General features: G+C 44.0%; 1 protein-coding gene across 1 annotated transcript in view; it reads left to right on the top strand.

The window, feature by feature from the left end:
- Nucleotides 1-25217, top strand: part of LOC139370869 (phosphatidylinositol-4-phosphate 3-kinase, catalytic subunit type 2 beta) — a 66233-nt gene that overhangs the window by 19972 nt on the left and 21044 nt on the right. The window contains exons 5-16 of the mRNA XM_071110703.1: nt 282-402; nt 2727-2838; nt 3016-3095; nt 3638-3701; nt 3913-4059; nt 4185-4218; nt 7139-7334; nt 11150-11272; nt 12637-12807; nt 12886-12994; nt 17056-17198; nt 20723-20911. Of these exons, the coding sequence (XP_070966804.1) occupies nt 282-402; nt 2727-2838; nt 3016-3095; nt 3638-3701; nt 3913-4059; nt 4185-4218; nt 7139-7334; nt 11150-11272; nt 12637-12807; nt 12886-12994; nt 17056-17198; nt 20723-20911 (1489 nt within the window). The remainder of the gene's footprint in view (nt 1-281; nt 403-2726; nt 2839-3015; nt 3096-3637; nt 3702-3912; nt 4060-4184; nt 4219-7138; nt 7335-11149; nt 11273-12636; nt 12808-12885; nt 12995-17055; nt 17199-20722; nt 20912-25217) is intronic.

Genomic DNA, 25217 nt, shown 5'->3' with positions numbered 1-25217 from the left:
ACAGCAGTCCATCAGTCTGAATCATTTATTTCAGTACATCTGTCCCTGTGACTCTTCCGGTCAATAGAATAGTTGGGTCGGTGTGTACCGACTCAGTCCAGAGAGGTTGAATCAAAGAACCCACACACCCACCCACATACATCCACCTCTCTCTCTCTCTCTCTCTCTCTCTCTCTCTCTCTATCGCTTCACTCTCCCATCCACCCTCTCTCTCTCTTCCTCTGCTTTTGTTACTGTCATGTACTGTAATTTACGTTCTGTTCCCCACGTCTCTCTCCAAGGGTCATCTACAGTGGACTTGTTGATCTACCAGACGTTGTGTTATGCTAATGAGGACCTGGACCACATCGACGTCGACCACTACCTGCTCAAGGTCTGCGGTCAAGCTGAGTTCCTAGAGAAGTAAGGAGCAATTCTCTCGTCCCTTTCTCTCCTCAACCTCTTCTCCCTCTCTCTGTATCTCCACCCCTCTCGCCCATCTGTCTACAGTATGTGTGAATGCTGGAAGAGGCGGCTGGGATTTGGCTTTTGAGTGTTTTTAAAGGGATACTTCGGGATTTTGGCAATGAGGCCCATTTATCAACTTCCCCAGAGTCTGATGAAGTCGTGGATACCAACTTTATTAGCATTGGCTCCATGAAACTACCTCGAACTTCCTTCATACTGAACACAGAGACGGAGAAGTGGTGTCCACGAGTTCATCTGTCTCTGGGGGAAGTAGATAAAGGGCCTCATTGCCAATATCCTGACGTATCCCTTTAATTTCCTTCACTGCTGGATGAGCTCCACACATACACATGCCCTGTCAGTCCACACTCCATTGGCACCGTTACACTATGCTGCTTCCCCTCTTTCTCTCCTCCCACGCCTTCCCTCTCTTTCCCTTCTCCCCTGCCCATCCCCCTCTCTCTCCGGGCTCCACGCCCACCCCATTATGGATGGTTGCCAGGGGGCAGTCTGCCAACTCTCTGCCCAGTAGAGCTCACCCTGGCTGGGCTGCGGCAGCGATGGTGCCCCCCTGCCCCTCACTCCTCCATGGAACAGGCCAAGCACAGGGTGGAATGAGTAGAGGAGAGCCAACTAATCATAACACGTCACCAGCCATGTTAGTTGGGCCCAGAGGGTGGGACTGGGAGGTAGAGAGCACATGTACTCACACACACACATACACACACACACACACACACACACACATACACACACACACACACACACACACACACACACACACACACACACACACACACACACACACACACACACACACACACACATGCATGTGAATACACAAACAGCTGTTCTATATGACTGAGAGCCAGAGAAATCCCCCTCAGATAAACTGAGGAGAGCCTTGCCTTGGAAAAATCACATAGACCTTGACTATACACTCGTACTCTCAGCCATATGTGTTTGTGTGTGTACTGTATGCATTTCTCAACCTTGTGTTTCTGTTTGTGGTTCTACTATCCTTGTGGGGACCAGACGTCCTCACAAGGTTAGTAAAACAAAGGAAAAGGGGTTAGGTTTAGGGTTACAATTAGGGTTGGGGTTACAATTAAGGGTTAGGTTTAGGGTTGGGGTTAGTATTTAAGGTTAGGATTTAAGGTTAGGGTTAAGGGTTAGGGGTTAGGTGTTAGAGAAAATAGGATTTTGAATGTGAATCAATTGTTTGGTCCCCACAAGGATAGGAAAACGTGTATGTGTGTGTGAGTGAGTGAGGCCCAGGCTATAGGAATGCTTTTAGGATTTATCAAAAAAGAACAGGGCAGTGGGTTGTTGGTAAACTGAGGGAGAGAGAGAGCTGGAGTGTGTGTGTGGTTTGTGGTCCAGATATACACACTCATATAACTGAAGGCCTCAATTATGGCCGTTTTTTAACAAGCTCTGCTGATGTCTGAGGGCCGACCTAAACCTCAGGGGATTTCCCCAGTAAAAACCAACTATTCTATACACACACGCACACGCACACGCACACACACTCACAGTTGTGGGCCAACGTGACCTTTCATCCCCCAACCACACGCACCCCGACACACACACACACACACACACACTCCCACTCTTGTCTAAAGTCTTCCTCTAGAGAGAAACAGCCAGCTAGTGTTTGAATGTGTTTTACAGTAAGCTCCATTCCTGTCCAGTGAATCTGAGCATATATATATGTGTGTGTGTGTGTGCGCACCATGTTTTTGAGTCTGTGCACGTGTGTGTGTTTTATTTCTAGCTCAGAGCAGCTGCACATATGTGTGTATGTCTGTCTTTCCATTTGTTTTTATTTTCCTTGTTCGTGTGTGTGTGTGTGTGTGTGTGGACATGGCTGAGCAGCAGCAGGAAGTGGGTTTTCCCCTGACAACCTGCAGCTGGTAAAATAGGTTAGGACTTCCTCTGTGTGCTGAGGTCATGGTTTGTTACAATCCCAGGGCTTGACAGTAGCAGAGACGGAAGAGGAAACAAGACAGCCCACGCCTTCCTTTTTTTCTGTTTCAATAGAAATCCATGAACTAATTAGACCGAACCCAGCTGATTTCGCATTGGTATCTATGGGAGAGCCACCCCCTTAAGTAGACAGGAACTGCAATTTTTTGTTTTTGAATTGGTAAATGGCCTGAGTGAACTATCTTAATTTATCCATCTTCTTTGACAGTAGCAGGGTTTATGCTCTCTCTCTCTCTCTCTCTCTCTCTCTCTCTCTCTCTCTCTCTCTCTCTCTCTCTCTCTCCCCTCAGTTCCCAGACGTTGGCAGAGTTGGAGTATATCCAGCTGTGTCTGAAGTTTGACTGGGACATCCGTCTTTTCCTTACCAAGAGAGGCTCTATCAACACAGAACTTGGCCGCACGGTGTGCACACCCATGCACACACACACACACACACACACACGGCACACAACACCCATGCCCACATATACGACACTCACACACACATGGCACACAACACGCATGCACACGACACACACACACACACACACAGACAATCGTACGCACACACTCATCGTGCCGTTATTTTGTATTTGACAGGAGGATGATGATGACACGCCCTCTACGATGAACCACGGCATTCTGCTGCAGGAACGACCAATCAGACAGACCGTTACTAGGTGAGGGGGAGGGGCCTAGATTTCTCACACCACAAATTGCATTAGAAAGCAGTTAAAGGCCTTAAGCTGGGACTTTCATACCCTTGATAGTAGCTAGTTTCCGTCCAATTGGGGACAGATTTTCATGCGAATATTCTAATATCTGCATAAAAACAATATGCGCGTTTTCCCAACAGAAATGTGTTTCCATCATAATTGACTTGATGCGGATTAAAGGCTGTGCGTAATGATGCAATGCACATCAAAACAACATTTTAATGGGAGGACCACATATGTCATAGTGTGACTCCAAGCATTCGCCGATGTGATGGTTATTTTATCAATATTTGCACATAAAGGGGTTTCCACCACCATTTGTTGCATAAGAAATGTTTTACCGACTCAAAAAGATCCCACCTCGTCTAGTGTGTTTTGTTTGTCGACATTTGGAAAGTTTACAGACAAACTTGAAGGTTTCCAAATTCTGACTTGCACTTTACTCTCGTACAAAGGTTGGATAGAAACCTGGTTAGTGTTGTTGATATTGACTTGTGTTTGAACAGAGAGGCTTTGACTCTGCTCCTGGATACCTTTCACAACGAGGCTGAGTCCTTTCTACTATCAGAGGTAACCTACTACACACGCGCACACAAACACGCATACGCACGCAGGCACAGACACACACACAAATGCACATGCACGGCACGCACACACACACACACACTGTCTTTCACACACACACACACACACAAACAAAAGCAAACATGTTTGGCTCTTTTTATTTTGAAAGTGTATGTGTGAGGTTGAAATCGCTCTGTTCTCCCTCCCCCCTCTGAAGGTGGAGCTTGTGTTGCATGTGGAACGGTTGGTCCAATCAGTGAAGGCTCTCTGCAGCTCGCTGGCTGCTGTGGAAACGCCTGACATCACTTCTGCCCTCAACCAGCTCCCAGCATGCCCCTGTCGTCTGCAGCCTAGAGTCCAGAAGGTAGACACATACACACACTGCCACATTTCAGATAGAAATGACCTTTAGGCACAGCTCTAATGTAACCTTAAAAAACAAAACTGAGCTTAGATCAGTTCTGTAACTGTGTGAGTGTCTCTTCACAGGATCCGTCACTGCTGGCCATCAAAGAGAACAGAGGTAGGTTCCTCGTGTCTTACTGTGCCACCACACAGAATATAACACACACACAGATACTGTAGCGTAGGGGATGAAAGACAGGACAGGCGGAGGGGAAGAGGAAGGAGAAAGAAGACAGAGAGAGGATGGGAAAGAGAAGAGGAAGTAAGGACGGGGAGGAAAGAAGGAGATGATATGGCACTATAGATGGGAGAAAGAGGACAGATGGAGAGGAGGATCGCCGGATTATAGGGTCATGGGATGATGGACAGGTCTGTACAGTAGTGTGACAGAATTAAAGGGATAGTTCACCCAAATTATCAAATGACGCATTGGTTTCCTTACTGTGTAAGCAGTTTATGGACAATGCATGACTGCAATCCATGCTTCGGTTTAGTTTCATTGGCACTGTTTGCACATGCTAATGTTTTAAGTCACGGGACCGATATTAGCATTTCTCATGATGCTCGAAAAATGCTGATATCGGTTCTTTGACTTGAATGTGGGTGGCAGGTAGCCTAGTGGTTAGAGTGTTGGGCCAGTACCCGAAAGGTTGCTAGATAAAATCCCAGAGCTGTCAAGGTAAAAATCTGTCTTTCTGCCCATGAGCATGGCAGTTAACCCACTGTTCCTAGGCCGTCATTGTAAATAAGATTTTTTTCTTAACTTACTTGCCTGGTTAAATATACAGTTGAAGTCAGAAGTTTACATACACCTTAACCAAACACATTTAAACTCAGTTTTTCACAATTCCTGACATTTAATCCTAGTAAAAATTCCCTGTTTTAGGTCAGAATGTGAAATGTCAGAATAATAGAGAGAATGATTTCTTTCAGCTTTATTTCTTTCATCACATTCCCAGTGGGTCAGAAGTTTACATACACTCAATTACTATTTGGTAGAATTGCCTTTAAATTGTTAAACTTGGGTCAAACATTTCGGGTAGCCTTCCACAAGCTTCCCACAGTAAGTTGGGTGAATGTTGGCCCATTCCTCCTGACAGAGCTGGTGTAACTGAGTCAGGTTTATAGGCCTCCTTGCTCACACACTCTTTTTCAGTTCTGCCCACACATTTTCTATAGGATTGAGGTCGGGCTTTTTGATGGTCACTCGAATACCATGACTTTGTTGTCCTTAAGCCATTTTGCCACAAATCTGGAAGTATGCTTAGGGTCATTGTCCATTTGGAAGACCCATTTGCGACCAAGCTTTAACTTCCTGACTGTTGTCTTGAGATGTTGCTTCAATATATCCGCATAATTTTCCTTCCTCATGATGCCATCTATTTTGTGAAGTACACCAGTCCCTCCTGCAGCAAAGCACCCCCACAACATAATGCTGCCACCCCTGTGCTTCACGGTTGGGATGGTATTCTTCGGCTTGCGAGCATCCCCCTTTTTCCTCCAAACATAACAATGGTCATTATGGCCAAACAGTTCTATTTTTGTTTCATTAGACTAGAGGACATTTCTCCAAAGTACATGTCCTAACCGACTTGCCAAATCTATAGTTTGTTAACAAGAAATTTGTGGAGTGGTTGAAAAACAAGTTTTAATGACTCCAAACTAAGTGTATGTAAACTTCCCAACTTCAAGTGTATATATATATTTTTTAAATGGGATTTGTGCCATGAATGCTAAAGCGATAGCATGTGGAAACCAGGGAAACTAAACCAAAGCATGGATTGCTCTCATACCTTGTCCATAGACTGATTATAGGGTAAGGAAACCAATATGTATTTTTTGTAATTTGGGTGAATTATCCCTTTAAGATCATACCTTAAGCTCTCCCAACAGCTTGAAATGTCTCCACTCACGTCACCGAATTACAAGCTTTTCAGCAGCGCAAGTACGTTGTGAAGCGGGCGGTCAGGTGTGTTTGCGTGGCATAGGAACCTGGTTTGAGCCGTTGTACGGACAGTGTACCCAGATGGGGAAGAAGCTAAACTGCTAAGCAGGCACACTGGTCTGTCACAGTAGCCCTACCTCGTGTCAGAGCGGAAGTGTCCTTGACTCGCTGTGACGTACGCCACGGATGTCCCTCTTTATCGATTTCTCTGGTTGGGTCCCAAAAGGCACCCCGTTTCCTTTATATTACACTACTTCTGACCAGGGCCCATTGTTCTCTGTTCAAAGGTAATGCACTACATAGGGTGCCATTTGAGACAAATCCCCTACCTCCCCCAGCTATACTCCGACAAACAGGAAGGATGGCTAATTTCATACAGGATACACAGATACACTCACCACCTCCTCCATCCATCTGCATCTCTATCCGTCTGTCTGCCCTCATAAAGAAAGGGGTAATATTTCCCGAGAGGTTGGATATTGTTTTCCCTACAGGGCTGAGCTGCTCCACTCGACGTATGAAGAGACATATGTAAAGAGTGGAAACCCAGCCAAATGAGCTGTGTTGACATGGCTGAATCCCAAACGGCATCCTATTCCCTACACAGTGGACTACTTTTGACCAGGGTCCATATTCCCTACATAGTGCACTGCTTTGGACCAGAGCCCTATGAATGATGGAGCTGATGTTTGACTCTCCTCTGGTAGTGTACAAACACAAGGCTATTAAGAGGTCAAATACACACTGTATGAGAGGTCATAGGATCAGTGTAGGAGTAAAGAGCTCTCAGGGATTAGCAGTATGGTGATAACATGGCAGTAAACTCTTAAGCGCATGGACTTGGTGTTGTGTATTACTCTGACTCTACTCTTAGATAACGAGTAATACTGACAGACAGCTGTTGTGATTCAGGAGAGATCTTTAATACATGCTAAGTTCTGCACACTGATTGTTACTAACATTTATTATTTAAGGTTTTACTTTTAAAGCTTGTGTTAAGTGGTTGTTTAGCCCTCTTTAATTGAATTCATTTAGAGAGTGTCCGCTAAATGAAGGCTCTGTGAATCTAAATGGTTTACTTCCCCCCTTGCAGAGAAAGTGGTGGAGAAGCTGACGGCAGCCATTTTGGATCTGGTGGAGCTGTACTGTAGCACGTTCAATGCTAACTTCCACACCACGGTGCAGAGCAACCGGCACACGTCACCCACACAGGAAGCAGGCCTGGTCACCAACGTCCTGTCTTTCAGCGTCTACGCTGCACATCGCATCCCCATCACATGGGCTGCCAGGTAAAACATATACTGTACACTCAGGCACGCACATACGCACGTAACAAGTAGTGTAAAGTACTAAAAATACTTTAAAGTACTACTTAAATAGTTTTTGGGGGCATCTGCACTTTACTTTGCTATTTATAATTTTGACTACTTTTACTTCAATACATTCCCAAAAGTACTCACTCATTACATTTTGAATGCTTAGCGGGACAGGAAATTGGTCCAATTCACACACTTATCAAGAGAACATTCTGGTCATACCTACTGTCTCTGTTCTGGCGGACTAAGTAAACACGCATTCTTCATTTGGAAATGATGTCTGGGTGTTGGAGTGTGCCCCTAGCTGTCCATAAATAAAATAAAACAAATAGTGCCATCTCGTTTGCTTAATATAAGGCATTTTAAATTATTTATACTTCTACTTTTGATATTTAAGTATATTTTAGCAAGTGAAAAAAAAAGACATTTTCTTTTAATATTAAAGCATATTTAAATACTTTTAGACTTTTACTCAAGTAGTATTTTACTCTGTGACTCACTTTTACTTGAGTCCTTTTCTATTAAGGTATCTTTACTTTTACTCAAGTATGACAATTGTGGGCCAGCTGTTCAGGCTGGATTTCCCCAGTATAATCCAAGTGGATTACATGGTGTTATGGAGCATAGCAGCATACATAGAGAACCCTGAGAAACAGCCTCATCTGCCACCCCCCCCCCAAAAAAAACTATTCATCCCCTTTTTCCTCCCCTCCCTTTACCCTTCTCCCCATTTTCACTTCCCTTTACTTCCCTATCCTCTCTTCCCTCCCACGTTTTCCCTTCTTTCTCCCATTACATCGCTCCCTCTATATTGGCCTGTGTATTCAGCTCAGCCCAACCCCCCCCCCCCTGAATCTCCATTCATATGTCTCCTCTCAGTAACTGCTCTTTCCTCTCCTCTCTTCTCCCCTGGCACAGCTCCATAACCAGGGCCAGATGCACTGCCACCTCACTATTCCCATACATTCTATCCAATGCATTCTATACCCCTGTCCTACCATTCCCTAACCTTCACCCAACAGCCTTATTGCCCCGACCACTGTCTCTGCCCCTGCACTTTACCCTGTCCCCACTGCTGTGCATTGGAATGGTCCTGCCACTCCCTTACCCCCTTCCAATCACGTGAATGGTCCACTGCTCCACCCCCACTCCCCTCGCTGAACCCCAGTTTGCTGTCTCCTTTGTCTCCCCTGAAACTGTTGCTGGCACGTGATTGGTCCCTAACAAAGGGTGATTGACAGCCTGGGAACCCTGCCTGACCTCTGACCCGAGGGGTGGGGCCGAGCTCTGATTGGTTGCTAGGCACTTGTGTGTGTGTGTGTGTGTGTGTGTGTGTGTGTGTGTGTGTGTGTGTGTGTGTGTGTGTGTGTGTGTGTGTGTGTGTGTGTGTGTGTGTGTGTGTGTGTGTGTGTTAGAAAGACACTAAAGGTGTGTGCAGGAAAAACTGATAATTGATACCAAAAGTATCTGATAATCTCCCACACGAGGTTGATATCATCTGCAGTGATAAGGTTTTCAGATCGAGTGCTATAGCTAGTTAAATCCCTATCTCACTGTAAGAAAAATAACATGGTAGCATTATTACCCAATGTTATTACCCTTTAATTACTATTCAGTCTGATGGGTAATTAATTGAAATAAGTACATCTGAATAATAATACGCCTAATACATCTCAACTTTAGGTTGGAGTTGATAGCTTAAACGGTGAAAGGTTCAAACACTCTTTTTTTTACCATTGTAGCCTATGGCCCTTTTGTGCCATTGAAATGCATTGGTATCCATAGCAATGGCTCCGTTTGGGCTGCTCAATGACGAGACACGAGAGAGCTGTTAGCTGGCGTTAGCTAGCTACTTTTCTAGCTACTCCGACAAACAGCTACTTTTGATTGGTGACAGATAATTGTCTTCTGATTCCAGATTTGAATACAGGTAAGTAGACCAATATGTCATACCCTCTAAAGTTTGATATAACTTATTGGGAAAGTGGTCAAAGTAACTGATTTGTGTAAAAAAAAAAAATGGTATTGTTGCGTCCACAGTGAATGGAATAGGAAAGGGGGATACCTAGTCAGTTGTACAACTGAATGCGTTCAACTGAAATGTGTCTTCCGCATTTAACCCAACCCCTCTGAATCAGAGAGGTGCGGGGCACTGCCTTAATCAACATCTACGTCATCAGTGCCCAGAGAACAGTGGGTTATCTGCCTTGCTCATAGGCAGAACAACAGATTTTGACCTTGTCAGCTCTGGGATTCGATCCAGCAGCCTTTCGGTTACTGGCCCAACAGGCTACATTAGAAGTCATGATGTCACAATGGAAGCTTTAGAATGTTGAAGAAATGCCATGAAAGTGGATGGAAGTTTAATGAAAGTGTAATAGTTCAAAAAGTATATGTAGTATCAACAAGTTGTAAGCACAATATCAGACCAGTCTGCACGTTTTAAAGTTAGCTTAAACGGAGTAAGAGGAGTAGCGTTGTAAATAATAGTAACGATAAGTCAGCAATAAGTGGTACACGGTTCCCCAACGTGCAGCGTGCGGGCCAAGTTCATCCCGCTGACCGCCAGTTTGGTAACCATGTACCACTTATTTTTAACTTATAGTTTTTATTGTTTTTTATTTGGGCCCCCCTATATTCTCTCCCCCCCCCATTTCATTGTTGGACTTTATTAGTTTTTTAAACACCAGGAAATCAGTTCCAAGTTATTTTAATTTAGGAAATCTGTTCCCAAGTGTTTCCATGCATAAGAGAGAGACACGTGATCATATACAAATGTAAGCAATGTTTGAAATGATTATATTTTAGTCAAATATTATATCTGTTTGGGCTTCTTGCGGTCAATTTGCAGTCTACAAATGATTTGTAATTATTTGTTCTGGCCGTCCCACCATCCACTCAAGAACAAATCGTTCCGTGCCTGAATCTAGTTGATGATCCCTGTAGTATTAGTATATAATATTATAAATGTCACATATACTCATATACACTGAGTGTACAAAAAATAAAGAACACATTCTTAATATTAAGTTGCACCCCCACTTTGTCCCTCAGAACAGCCTCAATTTATTGGGGCATGAACTCTACAAGCTGTTGAAAGCGTTCCACAAGGGATGCTGCCCCATGTTGACTCCATTGTTTCCCACAGTTGTGTCAAGTTGGCTGGGATGTCCTTTGGGTGGTGGACCATTGTTGATACACACAGGAATCTGTTGAGCGTGAAAAACCAAACAGTGTTGCAGTTCTTGACACAAACCGGTGCGCCTGGCACCTACTATCATACCCCGTTCAAAGGCCCTTAAATATTTTGTCTTGCCCATTCACCTTCTGAATGGCACACAATCCACGTCTCAATTGTCTCAAGGCTTAAAAATCCTTCTTTACCTGTCTCCTCCCCTTTCATCTGCACTGATTAACAAATGACATCAGTAAGGAATCATAGCTTTCACCTACATTCACCTGGTCAGTCTATGTCATGGAAAGAGCATAATGTTCATAATGTTCTGTACACTCAGTGTATACTCTAACATACACTGATATACACTACACAACTGACACACACTCACAAGAGAACTCCGTTCATTTCCCATAGTCAGAAGACATGGATTGAATTGAACACAGACCCACGGAGAAAATCTTGCTTGTTATGCATCATTTCGCATGACTCCAACTTGGTCCTCAGTTACTTGTAATAATAGCGTTTACATACATAGGCCAATGGGGTTTCATAATGACTATCATCTACTCTGTTGTCCCATTGGCTGACCTCCTCTTCCTCTTCCTGTTAGCTACGAGGGCTTCTTCCTGTCATGCTCTCTGACCCATGGAGGGGCGGAACTTTGTGCCCCGCAGCACACCAGCAAACAGCAGGTCAGCAAGTACCTGTTTCACCTGGTGGTCTGGGACCAGAGGTATGTACCCAAACACAGCCTGTTTCCCACAGGCCTTATAGACATTTTAACCAATCACAGCCAGGTACCTCAACCAACCTCACAGCCTATTAAAACATACCTTACAGACACCCAGCCTAGTTACAACCCACAAATAAAAACATACTGTGAACGGTTCACATCTGCTTCAATAAGCTTGCACGCTTAGTTACAATTTGTGGGTTGTAACTTATCTCCTTTACAAGAGATGTGAAGGTAGCTATGCAGCAGCATCCGGTGGCTATTTTCTGATCTCTCCAACCCCTACCTCATGTCCTTAAAGCATTGTCCCTGGGGCTATTTTTGAAGAAACTGTTGTTGGGATCTTTTTTTAGCGTCTATTGTAAGGATATTTTGAATCCTCCGGTATCCGGGTAGATTTAGTGTCCTGGTGGATTATCAACCCTGAGCTGACCTAGTGGTGCTGACATCTCCAGATGTGACAACAGCAGTGCAAAGCCTTCACAGTAAAACACCACTTCCCGAGAAGACTGCTTGACCCTGTCCGGCTTGATGGAGCCACTTAAGATAAGGTGGAATAAACACCAATAGGCCAAGTTTAGGGTTGCAAAATTCCGGGAACTTTCTATAAAAGTTACAACCAACAAACCAAGAGCTGTTTGAACAATCCTCCAACCCGGGATTTGGGGAAAACCAGGGAATTTATTTAAAGTTCCTGGAATTTTGCAGCCCTAGCCATGTTTAATTCTGTCCGGAGTGCTTTGGACAGGGAGTGCAGCGATCTACATCTTTGTAAGGTAGCCTTCCTCAAACAGCTCTTGGTTTGTTGGTTGTATAAAAGTCCTGAAAGTAAACTTTTTGGCTGGACATCTTATCGTGAGAGGCTTTTATGAGGCACCCGTCCATAATGTAGCCCACAGTCTGGCCGCATAACTGACAATGTTTTCTTAGTTAGCGACGCATGCTAATAGAACCCCCCATTGGCAATGGTGTGTGTTTTATAACGCGGCTATTTTTTGTTAGCAAGACGCTAGCTCCTTTCATGCTAACTAGTCTTTTTGAAGTTTTCAAATTCCAACAGAGTACTTAATATGTACTTCGCTATCATGTTGAAAGCGCACGGGTCCCATGTGGATGACACAGGGCCAAATATAATAGATGGGATCATTTACTGTTGACTAACAGTTACAGTGGTACTACTCTCTTGTAGTAAAATTTGAATTTACTTTATACTGCATTTCACAAGGACTCACGTGCAACTCTCTCTCTCACAACCCCCACCCTCTTTCCTTTTCCATTCCTCTCTTCCCCTTATATGCTTCTTTACCCTCCTCTCCATTGCATCTCTCTCCTCTCCCTCCCCCCTGTCCCTCTCGCCCCCCCAGGGTGTGTTTCCCAGTGCAGATTAACCAGTTGCCAAGGGAGACCCAGCTGACGGTGACTCTGTATGCCAGCGCTCTACCACCCCCTGGAGGTGCGGAGGAGAAGGGCAGCAAGCAGCGGAGGAGCATCGACTCTCTGGGCTGGGTCACCATGCCCCTCTTCAACTTCAGACAGTGAGTAGCAGTTCAGGAGGCTCTGTGTGTCTGTGCGTGCGTGTCGGTGGGATGACCGTCATCCTGTGTCTCCCCCAGCATCCTGACGTGTGGGAGGAAGCTACTGGGTCTGTGGCCTGCCACCCCAGGAAGTAACACTCGCTCCAGCTCCCCCAACTTCAGCCAGCCTGACAGCGTCATCCTGCAGGTAACTGGCCTAATCTCTCTCACGTACGCACGCTCACACACACACACGCTCGCTCACACACACACACACACACACACACGCTCACACACACACCATTTCTCCTCCTCCTCGTCCTTCCTTCCTCTCTCTTATCTGCGTCAATTTGTTTTTCAGGGTGTAGTTCCCTGATATTATCCACTTTTTCACTCCCAATCTCTTTTTTTCTCTTCCTCTGCTCTCCTATCCCTTTCTCTTTCTCTCTCTCCCTTTTACACCTTACTGTACTGTATGGGAACTTAGAGAGGTTTTAGACTGATCTGCTGCAATAAAACATCTACCTTAGCTCCTGGTCCAAAGAGCAATCTATAAAAGACATGCACGCGCGCGCACACACACACACACACACACACACACACACACACGTTACAGATACAATGTTAGTCCTCCTGGGTGTGTAACATATGAACATTTGATGTCTATATGGCCTGTTTTCGAGCTGTGGAGCATGAATGGTGTTAAGGGGATTTTCAGGTGAACAAAAGAGATGAGCATTTGCGGATATAATCAATAATAAATCAATCTGGTTTCATACAAGTCGCAATAGGGAGACACCTCCAAAACAGAAGCAGAGAAAATGTCACAGGATATACACAGCATCAGGAAATCAAAACAACTTTGTCAGCTACTAAAGAACCCACGGTGTTCCACAGAACGCAACAACAATCTGTCTTTGGCCTTTGGACCTCAAAGATAAACAGATATAACTTTAACATACAGCCTCGAGTCTAGGGACCATCCACCCGCACAACCAGAACACTTTTGAGATCATGTGTATTACTGAAAGGGGAAACAAATCTCCTCATCACTGCCTGTATGTGCCTATCTACGTCAAAACCATCAGAATGGAGAATTACATTTCAATTCACTTAGAATGTATTCTTTTTGCCATTCTAGAGTCATGCACTACTCATAAAACATGTTTAGAACTTGTATTTTTCAGAAACGTAAAATACCGTTAAAAATAAGAACAATATAGTGATATGATGCAGTATTTTGGCCATACCGCCCAGCCCTGTGTAGTACACATACACACAGATGTGGACCTTTACGCTCACACAGAAGCACATGCACGCACACACGCACACACATGCGCGCGAGCTACTGCTGCTTGCAGAAGGGACCTGAAAGTAGGTCAGATAGCTCTGCTCTGGCCAACAAAACTCGCCCTTCATATTAGACTCTCTATACCCTCCCTTTTGACACACACATCCTCTTTTCTCTCTATCGCTCTCTCTCTCTCTCTGTCACGCACGCACACACACACACACAGTGTTTCCTCTCAGCAGTATTGTAGTGTAAACTCAGTCCCTCCTGCAGTGCCAGCCCAGTGTCTCACAGTGCCAACTGGCCCGTGGCTCTGGTGCCCTATGGGTTTTTGTCTCAGTGCAGTGGCCTGTGTTCAAATGGGATGTGTGTGTTGCTGCAATCAGTCTCCTCATTAGCGTGGTGACATCATTTCAGGTTTCGTTCTTCATCACTGACGGCAGAACACATGCTTACGAACACATACGAACATCGCATAATACACATCTGGAGCCTGGCGTCCATCTGTCTCTCATTAACCCAAATGTAACCCCCTCACGCACACGTGCACACACACGTGCACACCGTCATACACACACGTACGTGCACACCGTCTAACATTACCCTCTGACTTTTTTCTCTTAGTTGTTTTTTTACATTCCTCTTCTGTTTAGGCCTCTGTCTTTCTTCCTCAAACTCTTTCCCCCATTGGCTTTTCCCCTCTCGGCTTTTACTTATTTTTCTTTTTTCTCTCTCTCCTACTTTCCTTGGATGAATTCTCACATCATTTTGTTCCTCTCCTCTCTCCCATCTCTTCATCTACCCGTTGCCTTGTCCATCTGCTCTGTAACAGTCAGGTCAGAAGTCTATTTCTACTCAGTGCCTTCGGAAAGTATTCAGACCCCTTGACTTTTTCCACATTTTGTTACTTACTACAACATTATCCAAAAATGGACGACACTGGGAGTCGGGAAGCAAGATCCGGGTGTGAATCATTTAATGAATAAATGAAAACATAATACAAAACAAGAAACCCGAACAACGCACAGACATGAAACAGAAACAATGACACCTGGGAAAGGAACCAAAGGGAGTGACAAATATAGGGCAGGTAATCAAGGAGGTGATGGAGTCCGGCTGAGTGCCATAATGCGCTGATGCGCGTAACGATGGTGGCAGGTGTGTGCCACAACGAGCAGCCTGGTGACCTAGAGGCCGGAGAGGGAGCACAGGTGACATAAACAAACAAACATCCTCAGTAATCTGCACACAAGACCCCATAATGACAAAGCGAAGACAGGTTTTTAGAATTGTTTGCAAATTGTATACAAATAAAAAACAGAAATACCTTGTTTACATAAGTATTCAGACCCTTTGCTGTGAGACTTGAAATTGAACTGAGTTACATCCAGTTTCCATTGATCATCCTTGAGATGTTTCTACTTGATTGGAGTCCACCTGTGTTAAATTCAATTGATTGTACATGATTTGGAGAGGCACACACCTGTCTATGTAAGGTCCCGCAGTTGACAGTGTCAGAGCAAAAAATCAAGCCATGAGGTCGAAGGAATTGTCTGTAGATCTCTGAAACAGGATTGTGTCGAGGCACAGATCTGGGGAAGGGTACCAAAACAGTTCTGCAGCATTAAAGGTCCCCAATAACACAGTGGCCTCCATCATTCTTAAATGGAAGAAGTTTGAAACCAAGACTCCTCCTAGAGCTGGTCGCCCAGGCCAAACTGAGCAATCAGGGAGGTGACCAAGAACACGATAGTCACTCTGACAGAGCTCTAGAGTCGCTCTGTGGAGATGGGCACATGACAGCCTGCTTGGAGTTTGCCAAAAGGCACATAAAGACTCTCAGACCATGAGAAAAAAGATTCACTAGTCTGATGAAACCAAGATTGAACTCTTTGGACTGACAGCCAAGCGTCACATCTGGAGGAAACCTGGCACCATCTCTATGGTGAAGTGTGGGGATGGCAGCATCATGCTGTAGGAATGTTTTTCAGCGGCAGGGTCTGGGAGACTAGTCAGGATTGAGGCAAAGATTAACAGAGAAAAGTACAGAGAGCTCCTTTGTGAAAACCTTCTCCAGAGCACTCAGGACCTCAGACTGGGGCGAAGGTTCACCTTCCAAGAGGACAAAGACCCTAAGCACACAGCGGAGGCAACGCAGGAGTGGCTTGGGGACAAGTCTCTGAATGTCCTTGAGTGGCCCAGCCAGAGCCTGGACTTGAACCCGATCAAACATCTCTGGAGAGACCAAGAGCTGTGCAGCAAAGCTCCCCATCCAACCTGACAGAGCTTGAGAGAATTTGCAAAGAAGAATGGGAGAAACTCCCCAAATAGAGGTGTGCCAAGCTTGTAGCGTCCTACTAAAGAAGACTCGAGGCTGTAATCGCTGCCAAAGGAGCTTCAACAAAGTACTGAGTTAAGGGTCTGAATACTTATGTAAATGTGATATATTCGTTTTTCATTTTTTATAAATTAGCAAACATTTCTAAAAACCTGTTATTGCTTTGTCATTGTGGGGTATTGTGTGTAGATTGATGGAAAAAATAATTTAATCAATTTAAGAATAAGGCTGTAACGTAACAAAATGTGTAAAAAGTCAAGGGGTCTGAATACATTCCGAAGGAACTGTATCTTGTTTAGATTAAGCTGTGAGAGATATAATGATTTAAATCAAAACTTGTCGATTTTTATTTATGTACATTTCCCTCCTCACAACACATTTTTTATTTTACCTTTATTTAACTAGGCAAATCAGTTAAGAACAAATTATTTTTTTCATTGATGGCCTAGGAACAGTGGGTTAACTGCCTGTTCAGGGGCAGAATGACAGATTTGTACCTTCTCAGCTCAGGGATTTGAACTTGCAACCTTTCGGTTACTGGTCCAATGCTCTAACCACTAGGCTACCCTGCCGCCCCACTTCATGAACAATCTTAATGTTGTGGTTAGTGTGACGCCTAACCTCTGACCTCTTCCTGTAGGTGGACTTTCCCACGTCGTCGTTTGAGGTGCGCTTTAGCACCCCCCCTCCCGCAGAGTTCAGTCCCCAGTATGACTTCTCCAGACTCGACCAGCACAGCCAGAGACAACTGCAGGATGTACTGCACAAGAAATCACTCTTCTGGTGAGACTACCACACTGTCAGTCAGTCAGTCAGTCTCTCTCTCTCTCTCTCTCTCTCTCTCTCTCTCTCTCTCTCTCGCTACCTTTCTGCTCACTCACTCACTCACTCCATGGAATGACAGAACAGCCCTGATAGACTGACATACATTATTACCACGTGTCATTATAATGTCACTGTTACGCTGCATTAGAGAGTATCGTATGTTTTTGTGCTAGTGTTCAAACCCAACAGCTGTAGACATTATTGAGGGGCGTTAATAGGTTAGTAGTAGCCTGAAATCCAGAACCTGTTTTGCTGACATTCAACTCCATGAAGTCCGTGTCATGCTAAACATGGCAAGGAGTGGAATGATATCTCAAACAGAATGGTACCCAGGCTAGGTTAATAGTGGACAGAGCAGGAAGACAGACAGGAGATGCAATGCTGCTGGAAAGTATGTGAACCCTACAGGGGTTTGCTGTAAAATATTAAAATAAACATAGAAAATCCTGATCTAAACCCCAATTTGTAATAAAGACATTCCAAGTAAATGACAGAAACCCACAAATATTATATTTTCGTTGTTTATTTAACAAAAGTGGTTTATTTAACAGATACTCAGATTTGATGTGTGCAAAAATATGTGAACCCCTTCAGTCAATAGCTTGGGGCACCTCCATTAGCAGCAATAACTTGGAGTCTCCTATAGCCAGTAATCAGTCTCTAACATCTGTTTTGAGGGATTTTCCCCCACTCCTCCTTACAGAACTCAGCCAATTGAGTGAGGGTTGAGAGGTGTCTGGCATGAACTCCCCGCTGCAGGTCCTGCCACAGTATCTCGATTGGATTTAGGTCAGGACTTTGACTTGGCCAATCCAAAACACAAGTCGTCTTTCTCCTGAGCCATTCTTTGGTAGATTTGCTTGAATGCTTTGGGTCGTTGTCTTGTTGGAAGATGAATTTTTGGCCCAGCTTTAGCTCCTTGACTGATGGCCTGACGTTCTGTTCCAGAATTTCCTGGTATACTTCAGAATTCATGGTTTCCTTTAATGATGTGAAGTCATACAGGTCCAGAGTAGGAAAAGCAGCACCAGATCTTGACATTCCCACCACCTTCCTTGACTGTTGGGATACGGTTCTTTTGGTGGTAGGCAGTGCTGGGTTTTTGCCAAACATAGCTGTGTTGATTCTGACCAAAAAGGTCAAAAATGTCTAGACGTTATGTTTGGGTTGGCTTTTACCTGATTTATTATTGGGGATATTGTGGAAGGGCGTTCACTTCTAGGCTAAGTTGCTGTCATGGTAAGTGCTCTCCGTTTGTAAATGATTTGCCTCAAAGCTCTAATCTTTTTTGAATGATTTTATGATTTGAGAACTGCTTTCCTCTCGGCATGGCGTGCTTTGCATTCACCTGGATGGGTAACACCAAACAGACCAGGTTTCTGATCCGTATTGATCAGAGTCCCGCCCAAACTCTTTACTAACGATCTCTCCTTTCATTGGGTCATTTGGTACCCGATTATTTACCCACCTGATTCTGCTCGCCGACTTGATTTAACCAATGCAACTTGGGGCTCACTTATTTTTGCACCTGCACTAATGACTTTTGTATTAGATTTTTCTACGACACACATGATTTCCTTTTCACCAACACATGGTAATGGTAAATATAAACCTGTAATATCAGATCAAAAAGACTGGTTCTGATTAAATGAAGATTTTATGGTAAAAACAAAAAAATATCTAATTGCAGCAGGGGTCCACATCCACATCCATCCGTCCAGTTGATGAGTGATGTCATAGCAGCAGCTGGTGGTGAATCCTCCCCAGATGATATTATACCCCCTCTCTCCTCCCCCCTCTAGTCTCACCATCCCCCTCTCCTCTTTTGTCCCGTGTGTGTGTGTGTTTGCATGTGTGCACCATTTACAAAAGAGAAGAAAAGGTCACTGAATATTAATCAGACCGGTGATCTGAATTCCTAAGAGAGGTAGAAAGAAACTAGGAGTGTTTGGGGAGCTCCGCTGGCCTTCTCTGAGGAGTGTGTCAACAACGTTTAACTCAACCCTCCCTGGATAGAGAAGGGTGTGTGTCTGTCTGTTTGTATGTGTGTCTATTCACCATATCTCAGTATAGTGTTTAGCCCATTAGTGGTTGTCATAGTTTATGATCTGTTTCCTGTTTGTTGTGAGAGAGATAAACAGAACCGTGTTTATCTTGGACCAGTGTGTGTTTTGTTTACTTCCAAGTATAATCTTTTTTCTGGGGCTTTGGAGCATGCCTTTGGATGGAAGGAAGGGAGATGTGCTCTTATCTGTGTCTCTGTCTGTGTCTCTGTCTTTGTCTGTGTCTGTGTCTCTGTCTGTTTGATGTTCACTTTGAGATAGGTCTCCCTCCCCTCTCTTTACCTCTAAATAACGTTGGCTTTTGACTAGAATGTACAATGTGCACACATTCAAAACTTCAACAAATGACCATTTATGGTCAGGATAAGTTTAATATTACATGGCAACTACAGGCAGATGAAGAAGAACGGATATATCAGTGTTGACAAACAATTATTTAAAGAACATTCTCTTAAGGTGCAGTGTTTCCAAACAAGTGTACTGGCTTCAGTGCCATCCAGTATCAGGCTCCAAGCAGGAAGTAGATTAGAGGAGTTCATCCAATAGCAACAACTGTTGTCCAGCTGGATCATCCAATCCCAACAATGACACAGTATATTCAGCCAATGGAAACAACCGTACCAAGGAGAACTCATCATACGTTAACAGCCCTCTGCCCTGTGTGTGTCTGCTAGAGCAGTTAGAGAAACCCGTGTGTGTAGATTTAGGCAGAGATTCAAACAAACATTGATTAACGTGTGTGTTGCGTGTGTGTGAGTGAGTGAGCGTGTGTGTGTGTGTGATGAGAATGAATGTACTCACTGACCTTTTAGTTTTCAGTTGACATTTTCACGGTTTCTCCACGAGGTACATCTACTGTTTATTCTCCCTTCTCCCAGTCATTTTATCTGTCTTTATCGTTCTTCCTCTACCTTTTGTCTCGCCTCTACTCCCTCTCTCCATCTGTCCCCCTCTCCCTTACACACCCGCTCCGATCAGTCTCTTTTTGTCTTTGTTTCATGCCTGTTTCAAATTCAGCTTGATCGTTTTTTTTCCATTGGTGTAACCGCGTTCAAATGAGGGTGGCCAAAGCAAGGAGAAACAAAGTAATGTTATCATGAAGACAGAACAAAGACATCATTGATACGTGTTGGCCACATTTATACAAAGGTAATCTATCTTTTTTTTTTTTACAGTGGAGAATGGCCATCTAATGCTGCAGTAAACAACACCACACTCTCTTTCCCTCTTTCTTTTCCTTTCATTGTGAGAAAGTATTCCAAGTATGCATTATTTCACTCCCTCTTCCCCTCTCTACCTTTTACCCTCTATACCCCTCCCCCTCTCCACATCCCCCTCTCTTTCTCTCACTCTCAAGCTAAGTATGCATGTAAGAAGGTGTTTATGTTTCTCCTCACTCTCTCCCCTCTATCTGCCCAGGTTGACTCCAGAGGACAAGCGTCTGTTGTGGGAGAAACGTTCGTTCTGCCAGTCAGAGAGTGGTGCCCTGCCCCTGGTGCTGGCTAGTGCCCCCCGCTGGGAGTGGGCATGCCTGTCAGATATCTATGCCCTGCTCCGCCAGTGGGCATGTCTCAACCACCACGACGCACTGGGCCTTCTGCATGCCACGTAAGGGAACTGTGCGCGTGCGTGTGCGTGTGTGTGTGGTTGCCAGGCAATGGTTTCTGGGGCAACACTCGTCAGGGAAATAGCCACCTTGGCAACAGTCAGTAGGCAACGGTCACCAGAAGGCCTGCGGTCGCCATTCGACCTTGTCATGTTGTGTTAGGACTGTGTAAACAACAGACACATTGGCAGTTTGGGGACATGGTCAGAGACGGGAGTGGACCAGACTTGCTTAGAATCCTGTTCTGGAACATAAACACCATGAACTCACCTCAGCAGGGCAACATGCAAGGCATCACATGCATCACTCACCTTTTAGAATTACAGTTCAAATATGAATGAGGAGGTTAGCAATTGATGTTCTTCAATAACACAAACTCCGAAGCAAATCAGGGGGAGAAAAAAAGGTTTATTTGAGAAGGACAAATCATAGATGTTATGCTGGGAGATACATGTTCAGTCTCCCCTGTCCTCAGCTTTTCTCCACCGAACAAAGAAACAGGATGCCACTTATAACCCCCCACCCTATCCTGGGGTTGACCTATCAGAAGTCTTTGCAGTACAACTGGACCAATGGCCAAATAACAAGTATCCTGCCCCAGACTCAATATACAGAACGTAGCACACACGTAGCTCTGAGTTCAGGTAAGGGAACTGTGCCCGTGCGTGTGTGTGGTTGCCAGGCAATGGTTTCTGGGGCAACACTCGCCAGGATCCACAGATTCTAAACAGATGTTGAACTGAAACCCAGCTCCTACTTACATTGACAATTCCCTATTGATCGTTACTTCCAGTACTCTCATCCTCTGCAAAATATTCGTATACTCCCACTAGACCATGTAAAAAATAAGTATAGTTAAAATGTCTTTTTAGAAAACAATAGAAAGCATGAAAAAATAGACAGAATATAAAAATTTGCAACAAGCATAAAATTGTTCACATTAAACACCTTGCATTCCTATAAAACACAACGGGCATATTTTAAATGCTGTTGCAATAAGAAATAGATTTCACACAAAGTTATAGAAAAGAGGTATTAACAAGTGTGTTACCACATCTGAGAGAGCATGTTTCATTACAGCACTGAGGACAGTTACCACGGGCACATTGACCACAATCATGAGGCTTGCTTGGTGTGATGATGAAGATTCTTATGATCCGAACCACATTCTTGTGAACACTACTGACACCCGTCTCCAAAAGGAAACGGTTGATGAGTCTTATGATATTCCCTATCTCGTAACCATCGGATTTTAGCAGACAAACATCGGGCAATAGCACACTTGATATCCTAGATGAGGATGAGAGAAATAACCACAGCTCCCACTATTGGAAGTATCATGCCTACCAAAAAACTTCACCATGTACCGAATGTGGAAGACAACCACATGACTAAGCCTAAATCATCTAGATTGTAATCATGATATTTAGCACCCTCAGTCCTGATCTTTTGGATTAGGTCAGTTATTTCCTCAGGATGATCAGGAATATTTGTACAGCCTCCAGCACCAGTAACAGCACATGCAACCACTTGTTCGGACAGAAGATAATCAAGGGCCAAACGATTTTGCATTGCCACTGTCCGAATGGCAACCATCTCAGCTGTGTTTAACTCAAGACTCTTAACTGTACTATTAGCTAGGATTTCCAAAGAGTCAGCTATATTCATAACTTCCCGTGCTATTTTACAAACACCATAAGAGGGAAAAGCAATCGCAAAGAATCTCTCCCTTTCTGTAATCACACGTTTATGACGCTGTGAAAAAAGATAATTCACAGAATGTCCTAATAACCCGACCCTTGACACAACTTTGGTAACCAGGAATAGGCATAGGATCCACAGATAAAGTAAGTCCCAGGAGCTATCATACCATTGTTGAAGATATTTCCAAAGGTTTTGGCATAGAAAGTAGTCCTAGTGCCATTACTGAGTGTCAATTCAACAGACCTTCAACAGACCATTAGACATTCCGCAACCAGTCACAGACAGATAGATAGATCTGTTGTCTGATCACACTTATTCTGTCCTACTTTGACAAATGCGTCCTGGTGCAGTTGATAAGTTATAAGAGAGAGTGACCTATTAACCTTTCTGGCGCAGGCGTTCCGCTAGCGACCCACCTCGACAACATCCGGTGAAATTGCCGAGCGCGAAATTCTAATTACAGAAATAGTCATATTTAACATTCATGAAAATACAAGTGTCATACATCAAAATAAAGCTTAACATCTTGTTAATCCAGCCGCTATGTCATATTTCAAAAAGGCTTTACGGCGAAAACCCACCATGCGATTATCTGAGGACAGTGCCCTGCACACAAAAGCATTAAAAACATTTTTCAACCAGGCAGGTGAAAGTCAGATATAGCGATAAAATAAATTCCTTAGCTTTGAAGATCTTCTTCTGTTGGCACTCCAAAAAGTCACAGCTACATCACAAATGCTCGATAAAGTCTGACTTTATATCCCCAAAAGCTCAGTTTAGCTGCCGTTCAATAATCTACCGGTTTCCGTCCTTCAAAATGCAAACAAAATGAATCCCCAACATTACCAATAAACTTCTCCAAACAAGTCAAACAATGTTTATAATCAAACCTCAGGTACCCTAATACGGAAATAAACGATAAAATTTGAGACGGAGAATCGTTATTGTCTTTACCGGAGATAAACAACAAAGAACGCGCTCTCATCCATGCGCATGAAAACACTACAGCCAAAATGGGAGCCACTTAGAAAAACTACAAATTCTAGCTAATTTTTCCAAAAACAAGCCTGAAACTCTTTCTAAAGACTGTTGACATCTAGTGGAAGCCCTAGGAACTGCAATCTGGGAGGTTTTCGCCTCATGTTAAACATGACAGTCATTGGAAACAGTGTAGGCTGAACTTTTTTTTTAATGGTTTGTCCTCGGGTTTTCACCTGCCATATCAGTTCTGTTATACTCACAGACATTATTTTAACAGTTTTAGAAACATAGAGTGTTAGAAACGTAGAGTGTTTTCTATCCAAATCTCCCAATTATATGCATATCTTAGCTTCTGGGCCTGAGTAACAGGCAGTTTACTTTGGGCACGCTTTTCATCCAGACGTCAAAATACTGCCCCCTAGCCCAAAGAGGTTCAAACATAAGCAGCCAACAGAGGCATGTGTAATAACTAGGTACGGTGGTCGCTGATTAGTGTCATTGGTAATCTCAAATGAAGGAAGGGACCTACCACTCCAGGATGTCAGCTCCACCCCCAACTCATCCACATGTTGTTGAATGGACACATATATAGGAGTCTCAGGCCTCCTCCAGCACCTATCGGCAGAACTAGGTACTCTCGCATGATGATGCGCAACATTCTTACCCAAATTAGGACCAGTATTTGTCTTATACCAATTAACATCTCTCCATATACCCAACATTTCACTCTGGTTAAAAGGAATAGACCCTTTTGGAATACCTGCCCGTGATGTGAATGGTACGTACGTACAAACCCAGCAACTACTTTGATTGACTACCGTGGCATAGCGTAGAGAGGGCTAGAAACGTATTGACTTCCGAGTGTCCCTCATCCATCGCTGTGTTAGAAATGGAAACACAACCCACATCCTGTATTAGGAGGAAACTCGCAAGGAAAATAGTTTCAAACGTCTTTCACTTGTCTGCAAGACCATAATGTTCAATCATCCTATTGACAAGGTATTCATTCACCACGTCCTTTAAAAGTGACCAGCTCTTCCACACTGGTATCAGTCCCACATAGATAACTATTTAAAATGATGTTCTGACAGTCTGTCGGTAGTGAGGAATTCTTCTTCCGTTCCACTGGTTGCACTTCACCGGTGAGCTTGTATCGTTTCAGGTACAGTCAAGGGATATTGCTGCAGCCTCAGACGATAGATTCTCATAACCTGTAACGAAGGAAACAAAAAAGTGAAAGTAACATGTCCTGGTTTCAAGAGAAATGTATATTTCACCTAGATTTCCCTAAGTAAGTATGTCCTGATTTTCCGGAGGAAATTGTACATTTCACCTAGATATCCCTAATATGAGGACTGCGGTACACAACATAGAAGCGTATCAGGTTCTGATCATCTTACTGTGCTTCTTCACCCGAGATTGGCCCCCAATTGCTAATCAATCAGTTCTGTTCTCCAGGCTCCGCTTTTGTCATCAAAATGGACAAGCTTGCAATGAATGACATGTATCCCATCGTGATTTTCCCTGGACTTTTACTGCTGACCATGATAATGACCTTCCCATTTTGGCCCTAATGTCTCTGTCACATATATTTTTTTACCATCACCCACTGTCCTGGCACTA

Source organism: Oncorhynchus clarkii, chromosome 17 (genome assembly GCF_045791955.1).
Source record: "Oncorhynchus clarkii lewisi isolate Uvic-CL-2024 chromosome 17, UVic_Ocla_1.0, whole genome shotgun sequence".
In the NCBI taxonomy this organism is placed as follows: Eukaryota; Metazoa; Chordata; class Actinopteri; order Salmoniformes; family Salmonidae; genus Oncorhynchus; species Oncorhynchus clarkii.
Note: the sequence above shows the minus strand (reverse complement) of the source record. Positions and strands in the feature narration are given on the sequence as shown.